At 38.5% G+C, this 27,592-nt stretch overlaps 1 protein-coding gene across 2 annotated transcripts; it reads right to left on the bottom strand.

Moving 5' to 3' along the window:
* Positions 1–859: 859 nt before the first annotated feature.
* si:ch211-203d1.3 (protein phosphatase Slingshot homolog 3) lies at positions 860–27,501 on the bottom strand. 2 transcript variants are annotated; one of them, XM_036569252.1, is made up of 16 exons: positions 27,334–27,501; positions 24,913–25,059; positions 17,157–17,194; positions 15,429–15,642; positions 13,833–13,948; positions 10,942–11,010; positions 10,311–10,376; positions 9,371–9,644; positions 8,575–8,703; positions 7,626–7,672; positions 7,352–7,498; positions 6,460–6,660; positions 5,736–5,916; positions 5,489–5,578; positions 4,950–5,051; positions 860–3,168 (listed from the first exon to the last, which is right to left on the bottom strand). In XM_036569252.1, the coding sequence occupies exons 2-16, from the start codon at positions 24,958–24,960 to the stop codon at positions 2,992–2,994; spliced, it is 1,899 nt and encodes a 632-aa protein (XP_036425145.1). In that variant the 5' UTR covers positions 24,961–25,059; positions 27,334–27,501; the 3' UTR covers positions 860–2,991. The 2 variants fall into 2 exon arrangements, with proteins under 2 accessions (XP_036425145.1, XP_036425146.1); XM_036569253.1 differs by having other exon boundaries at positions 5,742–5,916.
* Positions 27,502–27,592: the final 91 nt, after the last annotated feature.

The raw sequence follows: 27,592 nt of genomic DNA, 5'->3' as shown, positions 1-27,592 counted from the left end.
CCTATTTTTATTTTTTATTTATTGTTTCCAAAATACATCATTAACAAGTTACTTGAAAATAATTAAGGTGCTATTTATAGTGGCCTGTTATTATAGTGTTACCATAGCTTGGAATCTTATTTTATTGTTTTTATGTTTAAAAATAGTAAAAATAAATGAAAACTCTTCTGTAAGTGGGTGCAAACTTTTGGCTGGTATTGAAACATGTGCAACTGGTAAAAACAATCATGATTTTATATATATATATATATATATATATATATATATATATATATATATATAAATAACACAATAAAACCTCCAAAAACGTGTCATTTTGGTCCACCTTCCTAAACCAAAGGCACTGAGACAGCAGGATTGTGGGACAGAAAGCATTCAGTGAGTCACATCTAAATTATGGCACGTCTGGAAAGAACATTTACAATGTTCATTTACAAATGACTCGCTCTCAGGGTTTGTCTCCCAAACAGGACAGAAGGTTAAACTCTCTGATATTTACAAGCTTGAAGTTCTCTGGTTTAAACGTGTGCGCGAAGAGATCAGAGACAGGACAGCTGTTGCGGTAATGTGCTGCGCAGTAGTACAAATACTTCCTGTGTGAAACGTGATCAGTGATAAATCTGAGGGACTTATTACATCATGTTATATGCAATTCGAAAAGGAAAATCATGTAGTTATCATCCCAGAAGTGGCAGCGTAGAGCTTCACAGTCACAGAAAAAAAGGAAAATAAGAAGGAAAATAAGGAAGAATTCAAACATAAAGAGTGTAGCAGACATATTGCATAGAATTTATGGATTTAAAAACACAGTACATCATGATTTTTAAAAATTTGATGGGAAACGAAAAAACTAAAAAAAAAAAAAACATTAATACTACTACGACTACGACTACTACTACTACTACTACTACTACTACTACTACTACTACTAATAATAATAATAATAATAATATTATTGGGCTGGTCCCAATAATACTCGGGGTTTCTCTATTTAGTATTCAGAAGCTTCGCCACAAAAATTGCAGCCTTACATAAATTTCATCAGCAAAGGCCTTAAATAGAACAATTATTGTTAATATATAGAAAAATAAATTATAGCAAGCATCTACGGTCGTATACAAAACACTCCCAGTCAAATTACATGTTTTGTTGATTTTTCCTCTACAAAAGTTAAATATGACATTTTCCTGCAAATATTAGTGCACAATTTCCATTTATTTGCTGAGTTTAACATAACAAAAAAACATAAAATATAAAATGCACCACAACTTTTGCACAGGCCACATTTATTTTATTTTATTTTTTTAAGCCAACATGTCAAAATCAACAGTCATTGTGTATTAAAATGTGCAGTGTGTCTCTGTAGAGGATGTGTAACTTATTTACACTCAGAATATCGACATGTCATTCGACCAGCGGTGCTCAAACTTTTGCATACAACTGTATACAGAAAAACTGTGGTAATGTTTTGGAACGAACCCATTGACTTGTGTCTTGTCATAGTTTGCATTAAACAAATCAATAGATAAACAAAGTGGTGGTAAACAAGTGTTTACCATCACTGGGGACAGTTAACCTGATAACCCAACAGTCACCAGGCACAGGCCTTTAGGAAGGGCTTGTGTTTTGATGACTGACGTAATGTCCAAAGTTGGTGTGACCAAAACACTGCTTAAAATGGAGTCACATGGTCATGTGGGTTTGGGCACCCCCAGTCAAATTCCATGTATTTGTTGATTTTCTAAGTGTAAATAAGGGAACACATCCTCCTACAGAGACACGCTTCTGCATAATTTAATGCACAGTAACTGTTTATTTACCGAATTTAACAACATAGAAAGAAAATAAAACCTAAAAATGTTGCTTGTGCAAATGTTACGGCACATTATATTGTATGTTTTGTTTTAAACAGAAATGATGCAGTAAAAGCTGCTGAAAAAATGTCATATTTAAAGTTTGTTCCCTATACAAGATGTTATTTCGAAACTCAACAAAATATGTAATTTGACCTTAGTTATTACTTTTGCATATGACTATGTTCTGACTACCAAAAAGGCTTCAAATATTTATTGTTTTTAAGAGTGTTTTTTTTTTTTAATGAGCATTCGAGTATTCGTTTGGAAAAAAAAAAAATCAATGAGTATTTGAAGTCTGTAAAATGCTTTCTGGGTCAGCCCTAAATAATAATAATAATAATAATAATGATAATAATAATAATAATTTTAGTAGTAATACAGGGCCAGAGAGGGTTTATCTCCAGAAAACACTCAAGGTTATGCCTTTCACTACATATTCTCTAATACTGCATTAAAATCAGCGAGGTGTGAGTGAGTGCATGGCTCAGGCTGTGTGTGTGTGCAGAAAGGCACAGAGTGACATCAGAGATGCTTCCAAACTCTGCTTTCAGGAGTAAAGTTCTTGAATTGGAAATATAAAATGACTGATAGGCTCTGTGATATAAACTGCAGTGTCTACTGCAGAGTGTGTGAGTGTGTGCGCACGCATGTGTGTTCTGCTTTGTGTTGACAGTGTAGTCACATTCAGTGTGCGTGAATTGCACTGACCTACAGAGACCACCTTTCATTTACTTACCCCCAGCCAAAACAGCCATTAAGTACAAGTTAAAGAAGAAACCAAGTTAGTCTCCTGAAAATAAGAAAAGGTATAAGGTGTAATATTCTGTTATGTTTTCACTGTAATATGATTAATTTGTACTAAACGGCCGTTTTGAGTGGAGGTTAAATAAATGACGAGTCTCTGACTTTTGTACAGTACTGTGTGTGTGTGTGTGTGTGTGTGGCAAATTCTCTGAACTCAAAGCCTCAAAAACATTACAACATTATTCCATAATACATCATTAAAATCAAACTGATAAGCAGGATAAATAAAACTGGTGTGCATCATGAGGAGTATTCTTTCCCTCGCTCCCTATCTACCTTTCTCTCTCACTCAGTGTCTCTGTTCTTCAGCTCTTCCTACCTTCCCTCTTTATCATTGACCACTGTTTGTTCCTCCTGTTTGTTCCACCGGCTCCTGAGTCTCGTCCTGCTTTCTATTCAGGCTGCTCGGGTCCGGCGAAACGTCCACGTGTGCTCGCTGGTGAGTTAAAGCTCGCCGTTTGTGGCTCCGTCTGCGCTGTGCTGGCGATCGCCTCTGGGCGGCAGCACCCTGTATCAACAGGACAGTCCCTATCAGAGCCAGTTTACTGAGAGCACAACATTCCTTTAGCATATCAGCATCACTGCAGAGCTGAGAACGATCCGGCACTTAACCAGTACAACATAACCCTTCCAATTCCTCCTATCATACGAAGGGACACTCCACTGATTTTTCAAAATTCCTGCATAACAATATGGTGAAGACGTTAAAGTCATTCAGAGCTGTTTGGTGTGAAATGCTTCATTCTAGAGAAACTCTCCAAGTCAGAGTTGTTCACAGTGGTGGTGATAGGAACCAGACGTCCACCTTTAAAAGCTCCCTCACAGAAACTTATTACATGAAATGGTTATGAATACACTGCCTGATGTCTGAGACATTGTTTTATGGCAATTTTGCCATAAGTTTGCCAAATGTACTTTTCAAAAATGCTGAAGGCGAAAAGGCACACGCAAGGTCTTAAAGGGCAAAGCAGTTTTCAAAGAAACATTTTTCCCCCCCGGAGCCAGTAGGTTCACCTCACATCAAATCACTTTGAATGACTTTGTTTACATCTCAGCAACTGAAATATGCAGAAATTCAAGAAATCGGTGGAATTCTCCTGTAGTTAAAAGGGCAATCCTGTCGGATCTGTGCTGCTCCCACAAAGTCTCAAGGAACACAGTGTCAAATATTACAAATGTTTGTATGATACTGATATTAAGTGTTATGTTTTACAAGCTAACAAGCAATACAGGCTTATACCCCACCAGTTAGCATGGTGCTAACTGCATGCCTAAATCATCACATGCTCCTCAAACTGTGTGGAGTGGTTTGGTACCTCTACTAGTTGATTGTGTGGTTCCTGATACTGTATGACTCAGTAGCCACGTTTACATGCAGCCTGATAATCCATTAACAATCTGACTAATAGCTCAATCGGAACAGAATACCTTCATGCATACACCTCAATCGGAATAGATTAGTCTGACTGAGGCCATTAGGAACACGGTTTCTATCTGCTTGAACCTGTAAATAATTCGTTAAATAGAAGAATAATAGCCGTGTTAACACCTGTACCTGAGTACACTCCCAAATGGAAAGCTGAAGTAAGTTCTGCGCAAGTGTGTTTGTGTCATTGCGAAAGTTTACAACGCTCAACATGGCGGGAGCAGAAACTGGTTTGCAGATTGCTTTGAACTTTAAAAGATGGCGGTGGGACGGGTGTCCAGCTTATGTGTCTCAGAACACGACGTCTTCCTCTCGTCCTTCTTTAATAAGTACATGTGAAGTACGTTTTCCTGACTCTGACATCATTTTAAAGTAATTAAAAACATAAGCACTGCTCACTGCTGCTCGTCTCACTCTGACTGGACTCACGTGTTGCTCGTTGTCATGGTAACGTCTACACTAATTGTTTCTCTACGCATGCACGTAATTTTGGATCAGATTACTGTGCATGTAAATTGAGATTTTCCAACAGATTGTTGAGTGGAGTGCATATAAACACGTTATTCTTAATCTTTTATCAGAATGTGTTCAATCAGATTGGCAAAAATCTTTGCATGTAAATACAGACACTGTTATCTATAAATATGGACTACAGTATGTTACCATAGCTAAAACAGCAGCAGTCAGCTTCAAGCCTGAATTTTGTCATTGTTTAAGGAAACCTCAGACTCCAAACATGTCTTGGCTTGGTAAGGGGACAACTATATAAAATACTGTCGCTATACTACAGTTTCATTCTTACATTATTATAAATATCTGTCCATCTTTACTCCAGCAGTTTTAGATTATTAAAGTGCTCGTACTTCTATATCGCTCACTCTCTCCTCATCATCTAGCTGGATGGACTGCATGAGGGAAAACAGGTCCATCCTGCCGCTTCTGCTCGGACTGGGACTCGAACACACCTGAGAAAGAAAGACAAAGGAAATGTGGAGGTTAATGGGAGATATTCTTTGGGAAATATCTTTTTTTTTTTTTTCAAGGACCCACCTTCTCCATTTGTCTTCTATCCCCCCCCCCACCCCTTTACCCTCCCGTGAAGTCCACTTACAACATTTGGTGGTACCAAAAACAATTATACTTCATTTTTAAATGACCACTGAAAAACAGTGCCTTTAAGACTGATTTAATGTAAATAATCTGTGTTCTGATTAGCTGCCCTGTATTGTGCTTCATTCAAAAAGCAGCCAAGGACCAAACACTTCTTATGACTGGGCAGTTTTATAATGAACTAGAGGCACAGTGAGCAGCCCAAAATCTCTCTCTGTTAGAGAAAGTCAAAATGTTGTAGTATATAAAACATCTGGCAGCAAAATACAAAAGAAATTCAGATTATTCTGACCTCCTGGATATTAATTAGAGGGTTTAAAGTATTAACTGTCTCTTCCACTGTAGGAATAGGGATACTGTTAGGCACTGGCTCTTCAAACACCTGAGAGAGAGAGAGAGAGAGAGAGAGAGAGAGAGAGAGAGAGAGAGAGAGAGAGAGAGAGAGAGAGAGAGATATTTTAAAGATATTCAATAGAACAGACTAATGTCAATGAAAAGATCAATGAAAATTTGACAGATTCACATGAATAAATATGCGCCATTACATCTTTTCCTTCATCCTCATAGCTCTCTTCCTCCTCTGGGCTCTCTTCGTCCTCCTCCTCTTCATCGTCTCCTTGTTCTCCTTCGCTCTCTGTGCCCCGGTCTTGTTGTTTGGCGTCTGTCTGCTGGGTCTCTGATTTGGACCTCCGCCTCCAGAGGGCGCTGTGACGCTGTTTACTGCAGAACACACAGCACAGACAGAAACACTGTGGAAGCTTTCTTAAATTTAAATAGGTAATAGGCTGTATTACATATAAAAAAAATAAATAATAATAACTAAATAAACACAATCAATAAATAAAAAAACCTCACCTGTATGTTTCCATTTTTCTACAGTTTACACAACAGTTTTGTGCATTAGGATGCTCACATTACTGTTACGGAGTGCTGACTGGTTGGAATCACTACTGCTGAGTGCACTGATTGGGTAGCATGATTGATACTGACAGCTGACAGCTGACTGTTTAGCATTACTGCTACTGGGTGCCGATTGGCTGACGCTGATTGGTTGGCATTACTGCTACTACTGAATGCCTATTGGCTGGAATTACTGCTACCGAGTGCCAACTCGTTGGCATTACTGCTACTGAGGGCTGATTAGTAAGCCTTTTATGTTAACTTTCACTTAGAAAACAACACATCATTTGACCAGGGTGCTCAAACTTCTCACTTCAAACTGCTCACTGTGTGTGTGTGTAGTTGTGCGTTTAAGTGTCTAACCTGGCGCTCAGAATCCCACTGTATGTCTGCAGCTGTCTGAGGAAGCCTTCGTTGGGCTGGACGATTGGACGGCGCTCTCGGACGTGGTTGAGGGCGTGGTCTAAAGACCAGCCCTGCTGCTTCATCACGAATGCGATCACCGTGGAGGCGGAGCGAGACACGCCCATTTTACAGTGGACCAATACAGCCTGCCCGTTCTTCCTGCATCATCAACACAAACCATGGAGCTTCGTACACACACAGCTACGCTCACATCATAAGCTTTGATGGGACAATGACTCAGTTTGTTAAAATCACTATACTGTGAGTGTTTCCCTAAACACACAAGCTTATTGACCTTATATCTCCATTTTTGACGTTTTTCAGTTTTTGACATAACTTAAAGATTCCTGTTGCCCTTTACATTGTGTGTAAATTTCATGATGAATGGACTAAAAGAAATGGCCCAAAATGACTTCCTTCCATCCATCCATCCATCCTTCCATCCATCTATCCATACACATATACACATATATGACTTGTGTTATTTGTTTATGCCTTCTGTCGGATACACTGGCAATATAAAAAAAATAATAAATAAAAAATATATCAACTGAAATTATTGCTCAGTTTGGATCTTTCTGCTCATATTAATGTCTGTAAGTGACCCTTATCGGTCACTAGATGCATCTATGAAAGTGAATCAAACCTGCTTTGAAAAAAATCAAATCTAACAGATTTAAGCAAATCAGTTTTGTGGCTCTTCTAACCTCTGTTGTGGCTTTGAGTGTATCGAAGGAGCACTGATCAATCACACATACAATTACACAAAGCAAAATATCTCAAAATGATGAACTTATTAAACAGGTGAATAAAAGGAAGCTACTCTAATAATTTTTCGTGCACGCTGTACCTTGCTTCACTGATGAACCTGTACGTGTTATTCCAGTGTGACAGAAGGTCTGTTGCCTCGACGTCATAAACCCTGACATTCATGTAGGTGAAGGATTCTGGGAAAAAGTTATCGATCTCCATGGTGACATTTAGGATGTAGCCCACACTGCAAAGGTCCAAGCATACATATTTTAGCTTAGCCTTTTAGCTCCACATAATACAGAGAGAGAATCTGAACTCAATCTCACTGTTTTGCTCCAGTAAACTGACAGTTATAGAAACTGATAGCCTACTTGTTTTTCTGAAGCTCCTCGAAGTTAGCGGCGTTCCATTCAGAGCCCTCATTAAAAGCAAAAAGAAGAGGCATTAGCAGAGTGGACACTAATGGAGTCTAGACAGACTTCTTATTCATTGTATTATAATAGACTGACTGCAATATGCAGAGAGCCAGAGAGAGTCCTCAATGAACTGGAGTGAATGGAGCCAGATGGCTAATAATGTTAAAGGCACACCGCAGCATTTTTCAACCTCATCTCTATATGATACATCTGTAACATATATTTAATTAACACAGACAATAATTTCTATGAGAATATTCTTTATCATCAGTGCATTTTAAGCTTTTTGTATTTTTTCCATGTACAGGGAAATGTGTCAGAAGTATCGCCCATGATAATGAAACAATCTATCCATGAAATAATCTGAAAGTGCCAGCTGTTTTTAAGACCATGTCGAAATTTTATGATGTCTAAAATTTGTCTAACCAAAATAACTAATAATTAAGATGCACTGCTGTGTCTGATCCACTTGCACCAGCACAACACACACTAAAACACCACCATGTCAGTGTCACTGCAGTGCTGAGAATGACCCACCACCCAAATAATACCTGCTCTGTGGTGGTCCTGTGAGGGTCTTGACCATTGAAGACCATTACAGTCTGTAATTGTAGTACTAATAAGTGTTCCTATATGTTCAGTGAAGCTGATAAAATGAACAATAAGTGTAGAAACAAGGAAGTGATTTCAAATGTTATGGCTGATTGGTGTGTATTTATTGATTTATTTATACAAATAGGTTTTAGGTAGTTTAGGCATTATGAGTTCCTATTCTGTACTAAGAAATTTGCTGGACAATCTCCACAGGCTCCCATTCATTTTGGACTCACTAGTGCCCTCTAGTGTCCACTGAGTGGAAATTCTCTACAGTTCTTATGTATGGAGGTGTGAGTGTGCTGGTTACCAGAAAAAGGTAGTCTAATATTTTGGATGGTTTGTCCATCTGTGCCATGGTGACCATCATTTCATTGTCAATGTACTCCTTGTAGTTCTTCATATCTATGCCTATCCTCTCCTCCAGAGCAGATCGGACCTATACAAAACACACATAAAAGCATTTTTCTTTATTATTCTGTTTAACCCATTAAGGACCGTAGCTGAAATTTTAAAAAAAATTCCTTTCGTCCATATGTTCTCTGAGCACAAACCTGAAAAATATTTTAAAATCAATCAAACCATACAGATAATATTTAATTTATCATGTAATTTACAACATTGCATTCAGTCTTTGGGTCATGTGGGACTTATTTTGTGAACGTTTTTAAAATATAATCCCAATAGGATTCTGAAGAAGTATTAAAATTACAAGTAACTGAAAAATGAGTATGGTTAGATGCTGGCATTACTATTCAAAATTTCACCACTTTAGACCAATCAAAACAACGTCTGTAGCATACTAACTTTAGTTGTTGGAAATGGTTCAAAAGATGTATTTGTCCAAAAAAATAAATAAGTAAATAAATAAATATACATTTTTCCCTCATGACTCAAATGTAGTCAATCATTATAAGATGTTTAGTGTCTGAAATTCGCTTCTTACTTTTACACTGCAGCTAATGTAGCTAGCGGAAGTTAACAGAAAGCTACAGCTGCTCGGTTGACACTGTGTAAACGGCAAAAATCTCTCTCTCTCTCTCTCTCTCTCTCTCTCTCTCTCTCTCTCTCTCTCTCTCTCTCTGTCTGTCTGTCTCTCTGTCTACCTGTTTGGAGGTGATGTTCTCCAGGTCTTCAGTTCTCATGATGTCCCTGAGCTGAGTTTTGATCTCTCTCTCCACACTCTCTCTCTCGGTGGAGCTGCCTTTGCTGTCCTTGCGGACGGACTCCAGGCCGGTCATGGCCATCCACTCGTTCAGGCAGTGCCGGTCAGACTCTATGTGCCGCCGGTAGTGAGTCGCCCAGTCCAGCCCACAGCCTGGGATAACGGCCCCTCGCATCGCACGCTCACAGCAGCCGTGCAGAGCCTGCAGCACGGACCTTACACACACACACACAAACACACACAGTTATGGTGTGGGGTATAATACAATGTACATATAATGTATATTATGGGATATAAAAATGTCATATAAAAAGGTGTGTTTTCTGTTAATTTATTTTCATTAAAAAAATCTAACATGTCATTTGACTGGGGGTGTTAAGACTTTTGTATACAACTGAATGTGTGTGTAACTTAGGCGAGAGTAACACAAGTGATCTTAAATAAGCACACCACAGCATTGAGGGAGCTTCTGACCCACCACTTTTCGAAGTACTGGGGAGACGAAATGAACTGGGTACGAAAACAACTGATGTTCTTCAGAGATGTTAGCTAGTAGGGTTTGCTATCTGAGGCTGAACCCCATGAAGTATAGGGCCAAAACAAACACTGACAATGTTTATTAACAGATTTATGGAGACATGCTATTAGCATTACATGAAAGGCAGTTTTAGTCAAAGGTCTAATTACATTTCATCACTCAGCCAGAGTTTTTATTTTTTTTGGAACAGTAAGTTTCATCCCCCCACTTTTGGAGGTGTGGTGCCACCCCAGCGCAGTATAACAATAATATTAACCATAATAAATAATAATAACAACAACATATAATATAATATAATAGCAGTCTGAATGAAGCTTTAGGGCTCCAATGTGAACTCACTCACCACATTGTCTGTATAGACACAGGCTTGAATGTCCTTGTGACGGCTGCAGATGTTACACTGAAACCACTGAGACAAAATGAAAAGAGGAGCAAAATAAGCAGTTAGTCTAAGTAATTACTTAAGAATTACATGGAATATGAATTATTTATCTGACATCCTAATACAGAAACAATACATATTAACAACACAATAATTTACAACAATATGATAAATGATACATTTTTCAACAAGAGTGTGTACAATACATACATAAACTATATATACTAACAAGCAGTGATTGGACAGCAGACCATTATACCAGCACACACACGCACATGTGCACACTTTTTTGCGAACTGATTCATTTTTACCCTTTATAATGTTCAAATGTTATTCTTGTACTCATAGTTTAATTAGTACTACTACTACTACTACTACTACTACTACTACTACTTCTACTGATCAACAACAACAACGCATATAAATAAGGCTTTCATTTTACATACTAAATCTGCTTTTCCACAGAAGCTAAGCAAAACATTGAAAAGCTGAACTATTATAGTTGAAAAGAAATAACAGTAAAAATATAAATTATAGAAAAAATATTCTGTTCACACAGTCAGATTTCTGTTAAAATGATGAATATTCTTACCCATCACCATCCAAATACACCTGTGTATCACTCCATATAGGCAAGACAAGGCCAATAGTGCAGTGATCACTGAGAGAGAGAGAGAGAGAGAGAGAGAGAGAGAGAGAGAGAGAGAGAGAGAGGAAAAGAGAGAGAGAGAGAAAAAGAGAGAGAGAGAGAGAGAGAGAGAGAGAGAGAGAGAGAGAGGACAGAATGATTAAGATAAGGATGATACTGGTTGTATATCTGTGATGCAATTAAGCAACAGAACACGAGGAAAGCACCGATCCTAAAAATGAGAACTGTTTCGAATGTTACCCCTTCCTTTTTTACAAGAATGTTAAATGAAGATTTACAGAATGGTTGGCATTCTTATGATGCATTTAGCACTTTTTCTCTTTTATAACTGTATAAGTGGACATTGTGAATACTTATTAAACTTAGTTTTCCTATTTGTAAAACTGCAAAATGAGTCTAAAATAAATCTAATGCAATCTGGATGCGTGCTGTGCCCGAGTACGACTGAACCGTGCACAAGCCCACCTCTTCAAGCAGGCCCAGGCTGGGGAATGAGCATTCACACAGGGCATATGAAGTGGACTTCTTCAGCCTCCGGTGCTCAGCAGAATGACATAGTTTTTGTGAAAAACCAGGTGAGTGTTTCCTGGCAGTAGAATGGGTCGTGCTGATGAGCTCAGTGACTTAAAACACAGCACTGTCATAGGATGCCACCTCTGCCACATGTCAGTTTGTGAAATTCCTGTCCTGCTAGATCTGCCCCTGTCAACTGTAAGTGCTATTGTTGTGAAATGGAAGCGTCTAGAAGCAACAACAGCTCAGCCACGAACCAGTAGACCACGCAAACTCAGAGTGAGGGCCGTTGAGTGCTGAAGCTATGGCTGAACAGCTACACAAAAGCCTAAGGTCAAAATTCACAATGCCAAGCGTCAGGGGGAGTGGTGTAAAGCATGCCGCCACTGGACCACTGGAACAGTGTAAACATATTCTGTGGAGTGGCGAATCACGCTTCTCTATCTGGCAGTGTGATGGATGAGTCTGGGTAATGTTATGTTTTTCAGGGGTTGGTCTAGGCCCCTTAGTTCCAGTGAAGGGAAATCTTAATGCTTCAGCAAACTAAGACATTTTGGACAATTGTATGCAGCCAACTTTGTGGGAACAGTTTTGGGAAGGCCCTTTTCTGTTCCAGCGTGACTGAGCCCCAGTGCACAAAGCTCGGTCCATAAAGGCATGGCTGGGTGAGTCTGGTGTGGAAGAACTTGACTGGCCCTCACAGAGCCCTCAACCCCATCAAACACCTTTGGGATGAACTAGAACAGAGATTGTGAGCCAGGCCCCCTCGTCCAACATCAGTGTCTGACCTCACAAATGCTCTTCTGGATGAATGGGCAGAAGTTCTCACAGACATGCTCCAAAATCCTAAAGCTTTCCAGAAGAGTGGAAGCTGTTATAGCTGCAAAGGGGGACCAACTCCATATCAATGCCTATGGATTTAGAATGGCATGTCATAAAAGCTCCTGTAGGTGTGATGTGTACTTTTGTCCATGTAGTGTATCTCTGAAATGGCAACTTCACAAGATAACATTCCTGATTTACAGTAATGTAACTAAGTTTTATATCATGTAATGTTAGGTCATTTCTGTTGGTCTGTTCATCACAAACTTTAAAAAATTAAAAAGAAGGCTTGCAAATGTTATGAGGTTGTGACAGCGATCTAATCGGTTAAACAGATGAGTAAACTCTTCATACTGTGCTGATTTTCTCACTTTATAACCACACTGTTCAGGAAGTAATACACTGCAAGTTAAACAGCAACCACAGTGTTCTGTTAAATGGCAAATAAGAGCGCACTCACCAAAATGTGCTTCTAAAACACTAAACAGACTCTGAGCACTCAGAGGAGAACACAGTAACAGCAGAGCAAAGCTTTAGTCACAGTTTGCAAACTGTGAACTGTGTAAAAGAGCAGACAGGCTTTTAAAACTGCTGTAAAATCACTATGAGGTGACCTGAAACCCTGAGTATCGTCTCAGACCAACACCAATCTGATGTTCTTTATTTATAAGGTTCTAAGCAATAAAATGGTTTGTTGTATATAATATTTATTTGGGCTGGATAAACTATGTTTATTTTCAGGTTCAAATGGGAGAAAAAAAAAAACACAAGATTTGTAATGTGGTCACAGACTTTTGGACCACACTGTATATGAGCTATTTCAGTCCAGATCTGTTATAGAGTCAGACTGGACTCAAGTTATTTTTTTTTCCTAAAATTCAATCTAGTATTTTCTACTGACATTCAATGGTGACATAAATACGGTGTCATCTTTATATGCTTCAAACAGGAGTTTCTTCAAGGGTTCTTTCGTAAAGGCAATGGTTCTATTTAGAACCATTTGCATGCTAAATGGTTCTTTGCATAGTGAAAAGCGTCTTCGGATTCATGCAGAATGTGTTGCATATGGTTTTGTATACAACCATTTTGAAAGTTGAGCCTGTAACAATAGAAGGTGCTTTATAGAACCATATACAACAAATTCTCCATTAATCTGAAGAATCATTTCGCCATGCAAAAAACATTTGCATGCCAATGGTTTTACATAGAACTCATGGTTCTAAATAGAACCATTGACTTTACTGAAGAACCCATGACGAACCATCTTCGTGTGTAGTGTGTAGTACAAAATAAAGAACACTGTCAAAAGCACAAAGAGAACAATCTGCAAATGTGTGCACTTCCAATTTCATGGTAGGTTATTTTTACCTTTACGTTTGTATGATGTATTTGTATTGAAAAAATATATATACAATAATAATAATAATAATAATGCATTAATATAATAATATAATAATAAATATATAGTAAAAACAATATAATAATTATTTCTTCCCTACCTGTTTATACTGGGGAAGTCCATACCCAGCAGTAGACTCTCCTGTTTGCGACTGGACGTTGCAACTATCAGCAAATATCTGACTCGGACCGCACTTGCAGACTCTAACCGCACGGCCTGAGCGAGACAGAGACACTCAGCACTTCACTTGCTCTCATACAGTGTCCGAGTTCTTTATCAACTGCTTAAATACACATTTACACAGTGTTCCCCTTTTGGGCCCAAATATATTTGATCAGCCAAGACATAAGTCTGAAGTTTGTTTCTTTAGTTTTGCACTGGAGCTATAAGACTAATGTAGCTAACAGGTAATACTAGCTTATGCCCCACCAATTAGCATGGTGCATGTCTAAACCATGTTGAGTGGTTAAGTAACCAAAAAAAATGGGCAAAAATACAAACAAAATTCAGGCTGCTCCTGTGTTTAGCTATGATAATGTAGTCCATGTTTATAGATATCAGTGTATTATACAGTGTCTTAAGTCCTTTTCATACATTATCAGCCCTAAATAGGCCCTAAAAACGCAAGGTTTTCACTTGCAAAACAAATCTAAAAACCGTAACATTAAACAAATTTATCACAAACATCACATTTTGTCAGCTGCAATCTAGACGTCACTGTATTTCCCATGAATTATACTCTTTAAAAAGATGGTTATTCAAGGGTTTTTTAGTAAAGGGAATGGTTCAATATAGAACCATAAATTCTATATAGAACCATTTCATGCTAAATTGGTTCTTTGCACAGTTAAATATTTCTATGTAGAACTCATGGTTCTAAACAGAACCATTCCTTTAAAACACTTGAATAACTATCTTTTTTTAAGAGTATCATTAACAGAAATGGCTCTGTTTAGAACCACGAGTTCTTTGCATGGTGAAACGTTTCTTCAAACTTGATGAAGAATGTGTTGTATACGGTTCTATACAGCACCAAAAAGGGTTCTGCTGTAGTCATGCAATCAAGCCTATAACAATGGAAGACTGTTTTAAGTGCTTTGTAGAACCATTTTCAAAAAGGTTTTATATAGAACTATACACACACAACATATTCTCCACCACTCTGAAGAACGATTTCACCATGCAAAGAACCATTTAAGCATAAAATGATTCTATACAGAAGTCATGGTACTAAATAGAACCATTGTCTTTACTAAAGAACCCTCGCAGAACCATCTCTTTTTTAAGAGTGTACCCACGTACTGTACTAGGTCTTACATACGACAACTTTACCGGGTTTTTTCCCCCCGGCTTGCGTTCTCCCTTAACTCCCTCTCGTTGATTTACCCATAAATCCCTGGGTAAAAGTGCACGTGTGCTGTTGAGATGACTGACCAGCTCCACACTGTTTGAGGTGAATGTGTGATTTAAGCACACAGTTAGCATCATGCTAATTGGTGTAAATAAGCATCTATTGCTACGCTGCACTGGCCTCATAGCTCGAGCGCAAAACTACAGAAGCAAACTGCAGACGCCAAAAATGTCTTTGCTGATGAGCTAAGTTTCGTCATAAGAGGAGAAAACAATGCAAATTAAATGTTTTGCTGAACTTTTTCTTTAACAGTGTCAGTGTTGCTCATGTGGATGGGAGACTCACCAGTTTGACCGTGTCCTCCGGCCGTAGCAACGAAACCATGGCTTGTAAGTGCCGATGCTGAGTGTCTGAGGCTCCGCCTCCGAGCCCATCACTTGGATATGAAGGGGGTGTGGTTACGAGCCCATCACTTGGATATGAAGGGGGTGTGGTTACAACATGAGCCCCTCCTTCCTCCAGCAGAAGCACCGCCCCTTTAACAAGTGCAAAACTTTCTCTGTTGGGTGAAAAAGAGAGGAATTAATCAAACAGTACTGCAGCTCACTTTCACACAGAGAGCTGTTTTTAGCTTTTCAGGCTATTTTTCTTGATCTGAGGAATTCAATTTAGACTTGAACATTTTATTTCCACTAGTATAAATTTAATTCTTGATATACAAAAAGAAAAAAAACAAAAAAAAAACAAAACCACAACACACACATCACATTTTTCAATCTGACCCCAGCAATTCAAACCTCTTGATAATGATTATAATTGAAATTGTTATTAAAGTAAATGTGTCAGACATGTTACGTTTCTTTGCAAAATAAAACTATGCCAATCATTTATTTAGAGACGTAAAACTTTGAATGTTTTTTTTTTTTAAAGGAATTCACTTTTTACAAGTGATAATTGCATTTTTGATAGCAAAATTTGAATTTTGACTAGAAAGGATTTAATTACCAACAGTAAGAATTTAATTCTTATTTGTAAAAAAGATTCTCCCATTAAAATTTTGCCTAGTATTGAAGTTCTTGAGTAATTCTTGAGTAAGAATTGAATTTTCACATGTATAAACTTAATTCTTGATCTCAAAATTAAAATTTTACTATTCAAAATATAATTTTTACCAATGAATCTGTCTGTCTGTTATCTATTTGTAAATACAGCAAAAATTTAATATCACAAAAATTCAAGATGTTTTCATGACACAAGGTACACTATATGGACAAAAGTATTGGGACACCTACGCATTACATCTACAGGGGTTTTTTTATAACATCTCATTCTAAATCCATAGGCAATTATATGGAGTTGGTCCTCCTTGGCAGCTATAACAGCTTCCACTCTTTGGAGTGTGTCTGTGTGAATTTTTGCCCATTCTTCCAAAAGAGCATTTGTGAGGTCAGACACTGGTGTTGCACTCTGTGAGTCTGCGTGGTTAACCGCTTTGTGGCTGAGCTGTTGTTGCTCCTAGACACTTACTTTTCAAAATAACAGCGCTTAGTTACATCCTATGACAGTGCCATGTTTAAAGTCACTGAGCTCATCAGTACGACCCATTCAACTGCCAGTGTTTGTCTATCGAGACTGCAAGACTACGAGCTCAATTTTATCCACCTGTTATCAGTGAGTGCAGCTAAAACATAATTAGGAGAGGTGTCCCAATACTTTTGTCCATATAGTGTATGTTACAACATTTATTTTTTCCAACATTTGATAAGTTAGAACAGACCAAGTTCTGTGGACTGAGATAAAGCCAATTAAAAACACTCTCTCTGTGACGAAAAATGCATTTGGGAGGAGTGTGAGTACTGATGATCTCAATGATAAGGTCAGATAAGGGTGCTGAGGCATGATGTGACGTAGTTTATCGTGATGGTGATGAATTTTGAAAGTGAAAAGAGGCGCAAAACGCAGCTGAGCAGAACATAGCTCTGCAGCAGCTCAGGGCGCTTCCATAACATTCTGTACACACTGCACACTTTCATTCGTAAAGAATAAAAGCACAAATAAATTGTGATCGTTCACCTCTTCTGAAGTCTCCCTCTTCTCGGAATGCTTTCATCCTTCAAGAAAAAAGGAAAAGAAAAGGCAGTCAAACACAGAGTCTCTCTAAAGAGCATAGAAAGAAGAAGCTCAATCAGATCAGAGAGAACAATGTGACTGTGTTCAACCTGCTGCAGTTCAGTAAACACGCTTACTGTGAACTAACCTGAGAGAGAGAGAGAGAGAGAGAGAGAGAGAGAGAGAGAGAGAGAAAGAGAAAGAGAGAGAAAGAGAGAGAGAGAGAAAGAGAGAGAAAGAGAGAGAGAGAGATCCTGACCAAGTACTGAATCAGTGACCAGGGTCACTGCTTGTAGTCACAAGTGAGGTTGAGACAGAGATGCACTTTCATTTACAATGTGAAAAAAATAAAATAAAATAATAATAATAAGACCAACACGTCAAATTTACATAAACACATTAAACTGATTCATCCCAATTTTTGAAAAATTAGACACAATTAAAGAAACTATGAATCCTTTTTGGAGAGGGGCACTCAGCCCCCCTCGCTGCTAAATAGGTAACAACATGTCACCGCCAGAGACAGAGGGTAACTGATACTTTAGCAATAGTGTGAAGCTGAAGATGGAAAGACGAGAGAGAATGAAAGACAGTCAAATATGAAGGAAACAAAAGAAAAAAAAGAGAAAGAAGAAGAGAGAAGAGAAAGACAGAGAGAAAGAGGAGACATGAGAGAAACAAAGAAATGAAAAATGGAAAAGAAAGAAGAGTAAAAGAGAAGGAAAGATGATAGAGGGAGACAGAGACAGACAAAAACACAGAGAGAGAGAGAGAGAGAGAGAGAGAGAGAGAGAGAGAGAGAGAGAGAGAGAAAGAAATGAGAAAGACAAGAAAAAAAAAGAGAGAATAAAGAAGAGGGAAGAGAAAGACAGAAGGAAAGATATAAGAGCGAGAGAGCGAGAGAGAGAGCGCGAGAGAGAAAGAAAGAAAGAAAGAAAGAAAGAAAGAAAGAAAGAAAGAAAGAGAGAGAGAGAGAGAGAGAGAGAGAGAGAGAGAGAGAGAGAGAGAGAGAGAGAGAGAGAGAGAGAGAGAGAGAGAGAGAGAGAGAGAGAGAGACACACACACACTGGGGGCTGTAGTTCAGCAGTGTGAATTAGCCTGAGGGTTGAGTGAGAGGACAGGCTAAGGCACAGCAGCTTCATCTTCCTTCGTGCTCCAACTCAGCCAGAGATCACAGGCTGAGTTTGATGTTCGTGCTGGGGGCATGCGAGGAATGTTTACTAACTTATTTTTATGTGTACACTCAGATACTCACACTCGTAAGAACAGAGTTAACAGTCGTACTGCGCTGTGTGTGCTGTAACACACACTGTAGCTTCATCACCAACAGCTGCTTTAGCTTCAATATCAACAACAACACACAACACTGTTTTAAAGAGTTCAACCAGCAGTAAACTTCAAACGAATGTCAGCGCACCGAAAGAGAATTTAAAGAGAACTCAGGTCAGAACTTGGTGAAGGACACGTCTTCTGAGGATGTGAGTGAATGATCTACTATTGTCATCATATCTTCATCAGTATAATGTTGATTTTGAGATCATTTAAGACCTAAACATCTGGCCAGAACTTCTTTTTGAGCCTGTGCATGTGACGTTAATACGTAAAGACGTATGACGTGGTGTGAAAAACTCGCCGGCTCTGACTTTTAAAAGATTATTTATGGCTTTACAGGCAGCTGATTTTAGTCTGTTTTTACTCTCCTCACTCAGTAAAGCTACTTATTTCAGTTTTAACTAAAAAATAAATAAATAAATAACATCAGCATCAGACAGATAATTCAATATTTCAAACATAGTTATTGATCCATAGAAAAGCAGAATGTTTAAGCAATTAAAACATCTCCATTTTATTCAATTTATATATTTTCTAAATGTTTATGTATCAGCAGATACGTACATGAAAACATAAAAAAATGCCAGATATCAGCATCGGCCCACAGTTTGGTGTCCCTATTGGTGCACGACATTTTTATTCGTTTTTATTATTTTTTTTTATAATTGTAGATTTATATGTCATCATCATCCTCATACAAGGCAAATAAAGCAAAGCGTGACGGTGAGACGGACCGCTGAACATCAATAACAACCAGTGTTTTAGGAATATATTCACATTGTTTCCCCCAAAAACACCACAATTCTATCAGCTTACATATCATCCTTTCAAACTGTACTCCTCTTAAATGTGTTCAGATTAACACAGCACTCCCCCTACATGTAAGAATAAACATCAACATTAAACTGAATCCAAGACGGGCCTGTGCGTAATTAGAGAAAAGAAGAACAAAAACATGACCTGCAGTTGAAGAAAGATAAGGAGTGGAGAGGGGAGGGAGGGTAAGCCCAGCATTGCAGTGCTGATAGACGTTGTGATGTGACTCTTTAAGGAAGCTTGTCCGAAAGGAGATAGTGGAGAGCAGGAAGAAAGAAAGACAGAGAAAAAGAATGAAAGAAAGAGAGAGAGAGAGAGAGAGAGAGAGAGAGAGAGAGAGAGAGAGAGAGAGAGAGAGAGAGAGAGAGAGAGAAGGAAAGACACGAGAGAGAGAAGGAAAGACACAAGAGAGAAAGAGAAACTGGAGATAGTAACATTACCTGTTACGCAACTGACATGTCGAGACAGAGGAACAGAGAGAGAGAGAGAGAGAGAGAGAGAGAGAGAGAGGCATGACAAAACCTCTTACTGTTACACACAGTAAATTCAGTACGAAACAAAAAAAAGGAAACTTGTCAACACACTCAGGGTTGTTTGTTCCTCTAAGCAGCAAGCATTTGCTTAAGGCCCTTTCTTCATATATTTCATGATCAAAATGTATTATTAGCCTCTTAAAATTCCAAGCTTTTTACATCCAAAGGCTCATTATTCAGTAACTGCATTACAAACAGCACAAATTATCGGCCCTGTTCACACCTGACGTTAGAATATTAACATGCGTCTTGAGTGATCTAATCATAAGTGGACAGTACAGGTTAGGTAACGTCACTATGTTATCTAAACTCATCAGTCTACAGCGTTTATGATCACATAACAGTCTCATTTTAATACTCACCCCCTCAGAGGTCCCAGTACAAAAGAGGAGGGGTCAGTGAGGGGAAGGATATTTTTAATCTGAATGTGCTCGGTTTGGTTAGCCTCAGTGTACTAATTAGTTAGTACAACAGCCTTACCAACAATGCAATTTATTTATTTATTTATTTATTTACGAAAACCTTCATTATATAACTTAGAATTAATTTCTATGCCTGTAAGTTTTGGTACCCATGGTGTAGTGTCTTTTTTTTTCTTTTTTTTATAGCCTTTAGTAGTTGTATCAGTAGTCATGAAAAAGAGATGAAGTACTTTGCAACTTAAAACGTATCAAATTAAATGGTATGCTTTTGAAATATTAGGCATTTTAAAAGTATTTTATTGTCATAACTTGCAAACAGCACTGACCACCATTCTGGGGAAGTCTAAGATGGGAAAATGAGACAGGCTGCAACTTTCGTTTGCTCGATTCCTCATCCCTCATCTAAAACTTCACTTAGTGTAATGGGGCTGGGCAGTGTAACGGTCACAATTACGACGCAGAATAGAAATTTGACATCATAACTCTGAAATACCATCGTCTGAATGACCAAATAGACACACTGCACCCTTTATGTTTTAAAGGAGCTTACTGACTGGTAGTGCTGATAGAAAGAGGGAAAGAATCAGATTTTAGAAAAACTTAGCATGTTAGCGGCTCTGTGACGGCTAACTCTCCACGTTCAGCTTTCATTCTAACACCAGTCACTCAACTTTGCACCTCAGATATCCTCTAAACGGGCAACATTTCAGCGTCAGTTAGCTGAAACCGAGCCTTCGCTGTGCTGTGTGGCACGTTTGGCCTCCTAACAAAGCTATAGTTAGCTTAGTCAAGCTGCTACCATCCCAAAGACCACAGAACATGGTCGGTTTCAGCTTTGTCACTCCAACGCCGGTCACTCCATTTGCTCTTTCAGACATTAGTTTTTATCATCTACACTTGTTTCAGAGAAGCAGTTAGTCAGAATCAAACTTGTACTGTGGTGTGTGGCTCTGTTTGGGTCTGTAGCTGCTCGCTAAGCTAACGCTACAGATCCAAACACCACAGAACTGGTTTAATTTCGCTTCTCTGTCCCTTCAGCGCCAGCTGCCTCAGATTTGAGGCATTATCTTCTAAACTTGTGCTGGTGCTTTAGTTAGCCTGAAGTGAACATGTCCCAGATAGCAAACATATTTTGGTCCACTGGCTTGATAAGGTCAGCACCCTGCTGACTGTTTGCCACTGCTGGTCCACCCTCGGACCTCCCAGGTCCACTATCCTCTTGCTATCAGGGGTTCTGTGGTGAGCAGAGCTGTTAGCATGCTAACAAAGCTAATGCTAACCAGCTCCTTTCTCCTAGTTTAACTTTTATCAATACAGAAACCTGACATATGCACATATATGGCCATGCACATACATATCAGGAATATGGCCTTACACATATGCATATATATCAACACATGTACATAGTCTACAGTTTTGTACATAAATGTAAGAATCAAATATTGGACATAGAAGCACAATATGGGTTAGATATATACCTGATACATGGTTGAATACATCCCAGCACATAACTATTACTATATTATCTGTTCGCTTTTAAATATTAAATTATCTTAATGGGTTAGGGAACAATATTTAGGTTTTTTTTTTTTTGTTTTACTTTTCCACTTCATTAGGACGAATATGGAAGAAACAAAGATGCATAAGGGCCTTATATTCTAACGAAGCAAGTATATATATGAATATATGAATGACCCTATTTGTAGCTGTATAAGAATGTTTTCTATATATGTTGTTAAACGTGTTACACGTACATGTTTGCATGTATTGATAATTGGCTAAAGTATACATGTGAAAATGGCCAATTTTAAATAATCAGGCATTTATGTCACATATATATCTGTATGTGACAAATACAATTTGGATATAAGAGAAATCCATGTGTGTCATATTTTTGAAACATATTGCCCATCAGACTTCCATATGGGGTTGTTAGGTAGACGGTTTGACATTTATTGAATGATTTACTGAATTACTGTATTCAGTTACTTGGTGACCCTGTATAAACTTTGCTTATTTTTATTTTGGAATGGCACAGGAGGAGACTGCACAAAAGTGAAATTAATGCTTTTATGTCACTTGCAATGCTTTTTACGCTCACTGTCCACATGTGATCTCTGGTGTGTTCACAAACAGCCTTGTCAGAAATATAAGCATAACCTTTCCCCAGCCTATCATCTAACCGAATCTATGGAATGGATTTTTGTCTCATGAAAACACCTACGTTCTCTCGGCAGAGAGAAACAAACAAGTGGGCACTGAGAAGGGGAAAAACTGGCTGCTTTAAAATAGGCATTTTGAAGGAGAAAGGTGTCGCCTGATGTTTTGGTAAAGTGGGCACATACCAAAGAGAAGTGCCACATAATTAAATTCAAGAAAGAGTGAAGAAAAAAAAAAACCCCACACAAATAGAGAGTGAGGAAAAGCAAAGAGGAGAGGAAGAAAGAGAGGAAGGAATGGCTGTGCAAGTGTTTTGATGGATGAGTGCACTACCACTTCAAGCATTAGTTGGTGATTAAAGAAACTGTTCGGCAAAAAAATTAAATTTACAGTTTCCCCTCGTGTCCCAAACGTAGGAGATCAGCAGAGATTGTCTGGAGTCTGAAGCTTGCTTTGTTAGTTTTGCACTGGAGCTACTAATCTTATAAGAAACAGCACGGTGCTAACTGCATGCCTAAATCATGACACACTTGTCTCAAACCGTGTGTTAGGTAATCTCTAACACACTCACTCAAGTGGTTTCTTCTACTGTAAAAATCTCAGTCCTCTGTACACATGGACCATTGTATGTTACATTGCTTAGCTCACCTGCTCCTATTTTATGCTAATGTACTTTAGTCCATGTTTATAGATAACAAGGCGTCCACATAATCAAGTCTATTAGAGATAACTTAGAGGGGAACTCCCCCGATTTTCCAAAATTCCTGAACAATTGAATGGTTCATGTGTCAACAAAATCATTGAGTGGTTTGGTGTGAAACACTTCATTCTAGAGAAGCTTTCTGAGAAGCCAGGTGGTGATAGGAACCAGATGTCCACCTCTAAAAGCTCTCTTACAGAAAGTTATTACATTAAATGGTTATGAACACAACACCTGATGTTTGAGATGTTTTTTTTTTTTGACAGTATTTTTAATGATAAAGTTTTGGCCTAAAAACGACTTTTAATCTATGTATTTTAATCCATTTATGGTGGATGGATACGTTAAACTGGCTAAATATTTGTGAGGCAAAATAGTCCAAGGAAAATCTGAATGAATAAGTTTTCTACTATTTTACCATCAACATTCAATATAAAAGCTCAGAAGACACGTGTAGGTTCACTGGTGGTTTGGGATAGTAAATAAAAAAATGGCTATATTTGTACTGTAGTCATGGCGACCCCTGGTTTCTTTCAGCACCACTGTAAAGAAATCTGAGCCATTTCAAACCAAACCACTCTGAATCACTCTGCTTACATCTCAAACACTGAATTTTGGAGACATTTTTTAAAACATTGTGGAATTCCCCTTTAATAACTCCACATGATTGAGGGAGATGTGATGATTGAGGCTTGCAGTTAGCACAATGCTAATTCTACAACTTGTTGGTGACATTAGTCTCATACAGTGAATGAAGAACATTCACTCGTCCATCGTTGTATGTTGCAGTCATTTTATGAACTTTAAAACTTTGTCATATAACGATGAACACACAAAAAACTTCACTTTAAGTAGTTTTTGCTCACCAAATTACCCCCACAACAACAATGCTAATTTCCTATTGCGGCTCTATGTGATATCCAGTCTTATTTAGCATCAAGCTAACAGTGTTGTTCGTCCCTTTTCCCTACCCTGGGTCTGAATCTCAAATGGCTCCCTGCTCCCTACGTAGTCCACTATGTAGAAATGATTATACTGAATCCTGAACCCAAACAGTACAAACAAACAGCAAATTTGGGATTCGGCCAATCAGATTTTAGGACACTGAAAAAACCCTACAATTATCTGTTTGTAGCCAATTATCCATGATATTCTACACACTTACAAAAGATCCTTTAAGGGTTCTTTAGTAAAGAGAATTGTTATATTTAGAACCATGCACTCTATACAGAACCATTTGCAGGCTTAAATGGCTCTTTACATGCTGAACTGGTTCTTCAAATTTATGGAGAATATGTTCTTCTTTTTGACATCACAACAATAACAGAATCCTTTTTGAGGCTATATAAAAACCATGGTTCTATACAGAACCCTACGCAACACATTCTCCATCAATCTGAAGAACCATTTCACCATGCAAAGAACCATTTAAGCATGGACTGGTTCTATATAGGACTCATGGTTCTAAAGAGAACCATTTACTTTACTAAAGAACCCTTGAAGAACCATCTTTAAGTGTGCAGATGATCAAAAAGGCCCTTGGGTTAAAAATCCCCTAGTCTAAACATTTAATGACAATAACAAAATAATGAAATAAACATACATTTTGTTTTATTTAGACATTCTGACAAACATGAACGGATGCAGCAGAGGGGAGAAATGAGGTTGCAGGTCACTGATGATCTGATATATGAAATAAAGAGTTAACAGAACAGAAAAAGTGTCACTTAAGTGAACTTATAAATTTCTAAACTCACTGTTGGGGTGCAAACAGATGGTGATCTGTGCAGGGTCAGCAAAGCCATCCCACAGCCGTCTTCCCGCCTCAGTTCCGGGCAGATTTAGCAGGAAAGCTCACAGAAGAGGCTCTCAGGGTGGTCAGACTTACGAAGAAAATCAGAATCCTGTTTAGAGCAATGAGGTGGAACAATCAGCAATTACTGCAAGACATTACAGCAACATATGATGCAACACACTATAAAGCTGTTGGCCCTGGAGCATGTGTAGTAGGAGAAGATTAATGTTTGGATTTTGTTATGCTACTGTACAGACCAGTCGGACCACTTTCAGGCCCACCTAGAGCTCAGACAGCTCTCTTTACAGCACTGGTCATTAACATCTGCTTCTCCTGGAGATCTACCTTCACACAGCCAACACAAACTCAACACACTTTATTAAAGTAATTCATATATTCTAAAAAAATCTTCATTTGCTTGTATCAGGTGTTAGTCACTGCTCTGTTGCCTGTATTGGCCACTTTATCAGAAACCCCTCCTTTGCAGTGTGCGGAGAGACAGAGAGTTAGTATTAGTGGAGATGGGCAATATAGCATAATTGTAATATCATGATACATAAAGCTTTCATGATACACAACATGTATTTTGGGAAATACAAAGAATTGTCATGTTTAAAAATACAATCAAAAACTATGAATATAATTCAACATTTTACACACCGTGCTGCACTAAATCTGATTAAACAGGACTAACAATCCTGTCACTGAAATAAAACATCCAGTGTTTTTAAGTAGTGACAATTTCCACAATATGCTTAGAGAAGCATATTGTGACATATCATGATAATGATAAATACTGTCACATTGCCCAGTCCTATATGTTAGCCATCCTCCAGTCCTTTCTAATAAAGTGGCCAGTGAGTACAAGCACAAGGTGGGTGTTTCTAATAAAGTGGCCTTCATTAAAAGGTCACTTTCTGTATTAATATGTGCAGAAGTGTGTTCTCTATAGAGGGTGAGTTCACTTATTTACACTTAGACAAATCAATAAAACTTTTACATAAGACTGGATGTTATGTATTGTTTTATAGCATTGGTCCACTCAGCAGAAATCACAATTTCTCACTACATTCCCTAGCATGCATTATACAAATGCATCCCACAATCCATGAAAATCTCTGTGGCAGTCAAAAAATCCTGACTGCTGGTGTAGTCACCGAATCAGCACACCAAAACACACCTGTGATGCAAGCTATCATTAGTGATGTAGCAATAACGTAAAACATCGGTCATATTTTTTTTGTTTGTGAAAAGAATAATTCAGTTGAAGAATTTCTAACAGCCCACACCACATAGTAGCACTTGAAATTTTTCAAACTTTACTTCCACCTTCAAGATGCATCATCAGAAGGAGGCGTTCCTAGTTTTAAACAGGAAATCTCACTTGGGAGACTATTGTGCCATCACTCTAAGAGGAGAGTAGGCTTGTTTACAAAAGATGTAGTAATGGTTAGATTTCGTCCCACAAGTGTTTCTAATAAAGTGGCCAATGAGTGGAAGTACAAGGTAGGTGTTTCTAATAAAGTGGCCAATGAGTGGAAGCACAAGGTAGGTGTTTCTAATAAAGGGGCCAGTGAGCGGTGGCACAAGGTTGGTGTTTCTGATAAAGTGGCCAGTGAGTGGAAGGACAAGATGGGTGTTTCTAATAAAGTGGCCAGTGAGTGGAACTGCAAGATAGATGTTTCTAATAAAGTGGCCAATGAGTGGAAGCACAATGTGGGTGTTTCTAATAAAGTGGCCAGTGAGTACAAGCACAAGGTGGGTGTTTCTAATAAAGTGGCCAGTGAGTGGAAGCACAAGGTGGGTGATTCTTTTAAATACAGTGAATCTTAATAAGCCAGCTTCATCATCACACCCAAGAAGGTGGAGGAATTGGCACATTGGACACGTAGACTGTCATACAGTGCAGTACTCATGGCTGCTGCCTGCCACATGCCGTTCATTCCTTTCTTATGTCAGCTCCCCAGGCTTACTCGGAGCTATAGGCTTGTATTAACTTGGCATATTTTGCATGAAACGAGCCAAGGCGTCTGATGCAAAGCTATAACAGGTACAGTAAACGAACGACACGCAGGAAAAATAATATTGATACATGAGAACTGCACACTGCACGGTGTTTATGGATAGTGTAGATAAAATCAGGTGTCTATGATAACGTCGACGCAGCAGTTTATCATTGTTTTTTTGTCGCATTCGCCAGCTTCTGGTTTCGAATTGTCTCGTTCCACCTTAAATGGTGCAGCTGTTACATTCTGGTGCCTGAGGCGCCAGAATGTAACTGCTGCACCATTTAAGGTGGAACGAGAAAATTCGAACAAGAAGCTCCAGTTCCTCAGAAAAGAAGAAGGAAAAAACGCAGAGGAATGAAAACAGTTCCGCTCACCTTCTCCAGAAGATCCAAACAGACCACCTCTCCCCTTCACCTCGCTGCTGGTTGATTAGTTATCCTCCTCTCCTCTCTTTCGCCAAGTTATTTTAATCCTTCTGTAAAAACTTCTGTCTGGGGTTGAAACAGCCATTTAAAGGGGAGTTGCAGCTCGTTTGAGGGAACCAGGAAGAAACGCTCGGCCGAGAAAAGTCAACATGCCCTTAAATGGAAGAGGCGGACCAGGCTGAGTTTGCCATTAAAGGGCCACAGCCTG

This window comes from Colossoma macropomum, unplaced genomic scaffold, assembly GCF_904425465.1.
Source record: "Colossoma macropomum unplaced genomic scaffold, Colossoma_macropomum, whole genome shotgun sequence".
Classification (NCBI taxonomy): Eukaryota; Metazoa; Chordata; class Actinopteri; order Characiformes; family Serrasalmidae; genus Colossoma; species Colossoma macropomum.
Note: the sequence above shows the minus strand (reverse complement) of the source record. Positions and strands in the feature narration are given on the sequence as shown.

What these genes read in the sequence shown, in the direction of transcription:
- si:ch211-203d1.3 (XM_036569252.1), bottom strand. Translation starts at nt 24,960, where the DNA reads ATGGCTTTGCTGACCCTGCACAGATCACCATCTGTTTGCACCCCAACA. An exon ending in CGGAGGACACGGTCAAACTG is followed by an intron (nt 13,949 to 15,428) that starts GTGAGTCTCCCA and finishes TGTCTCGCTCAG; the next exon opens with GCCGTGCGGTTAGAGTCTGC. An exon ending in AGGTTCATCAGTGAAGCAAG is followed by an intron (nt 6,661 to 7,351) that starts GTACAGCGTGCA and finishes TTGATGATGCAG; the next exon opens with GAAGAACGGGCAGGCTGTAT.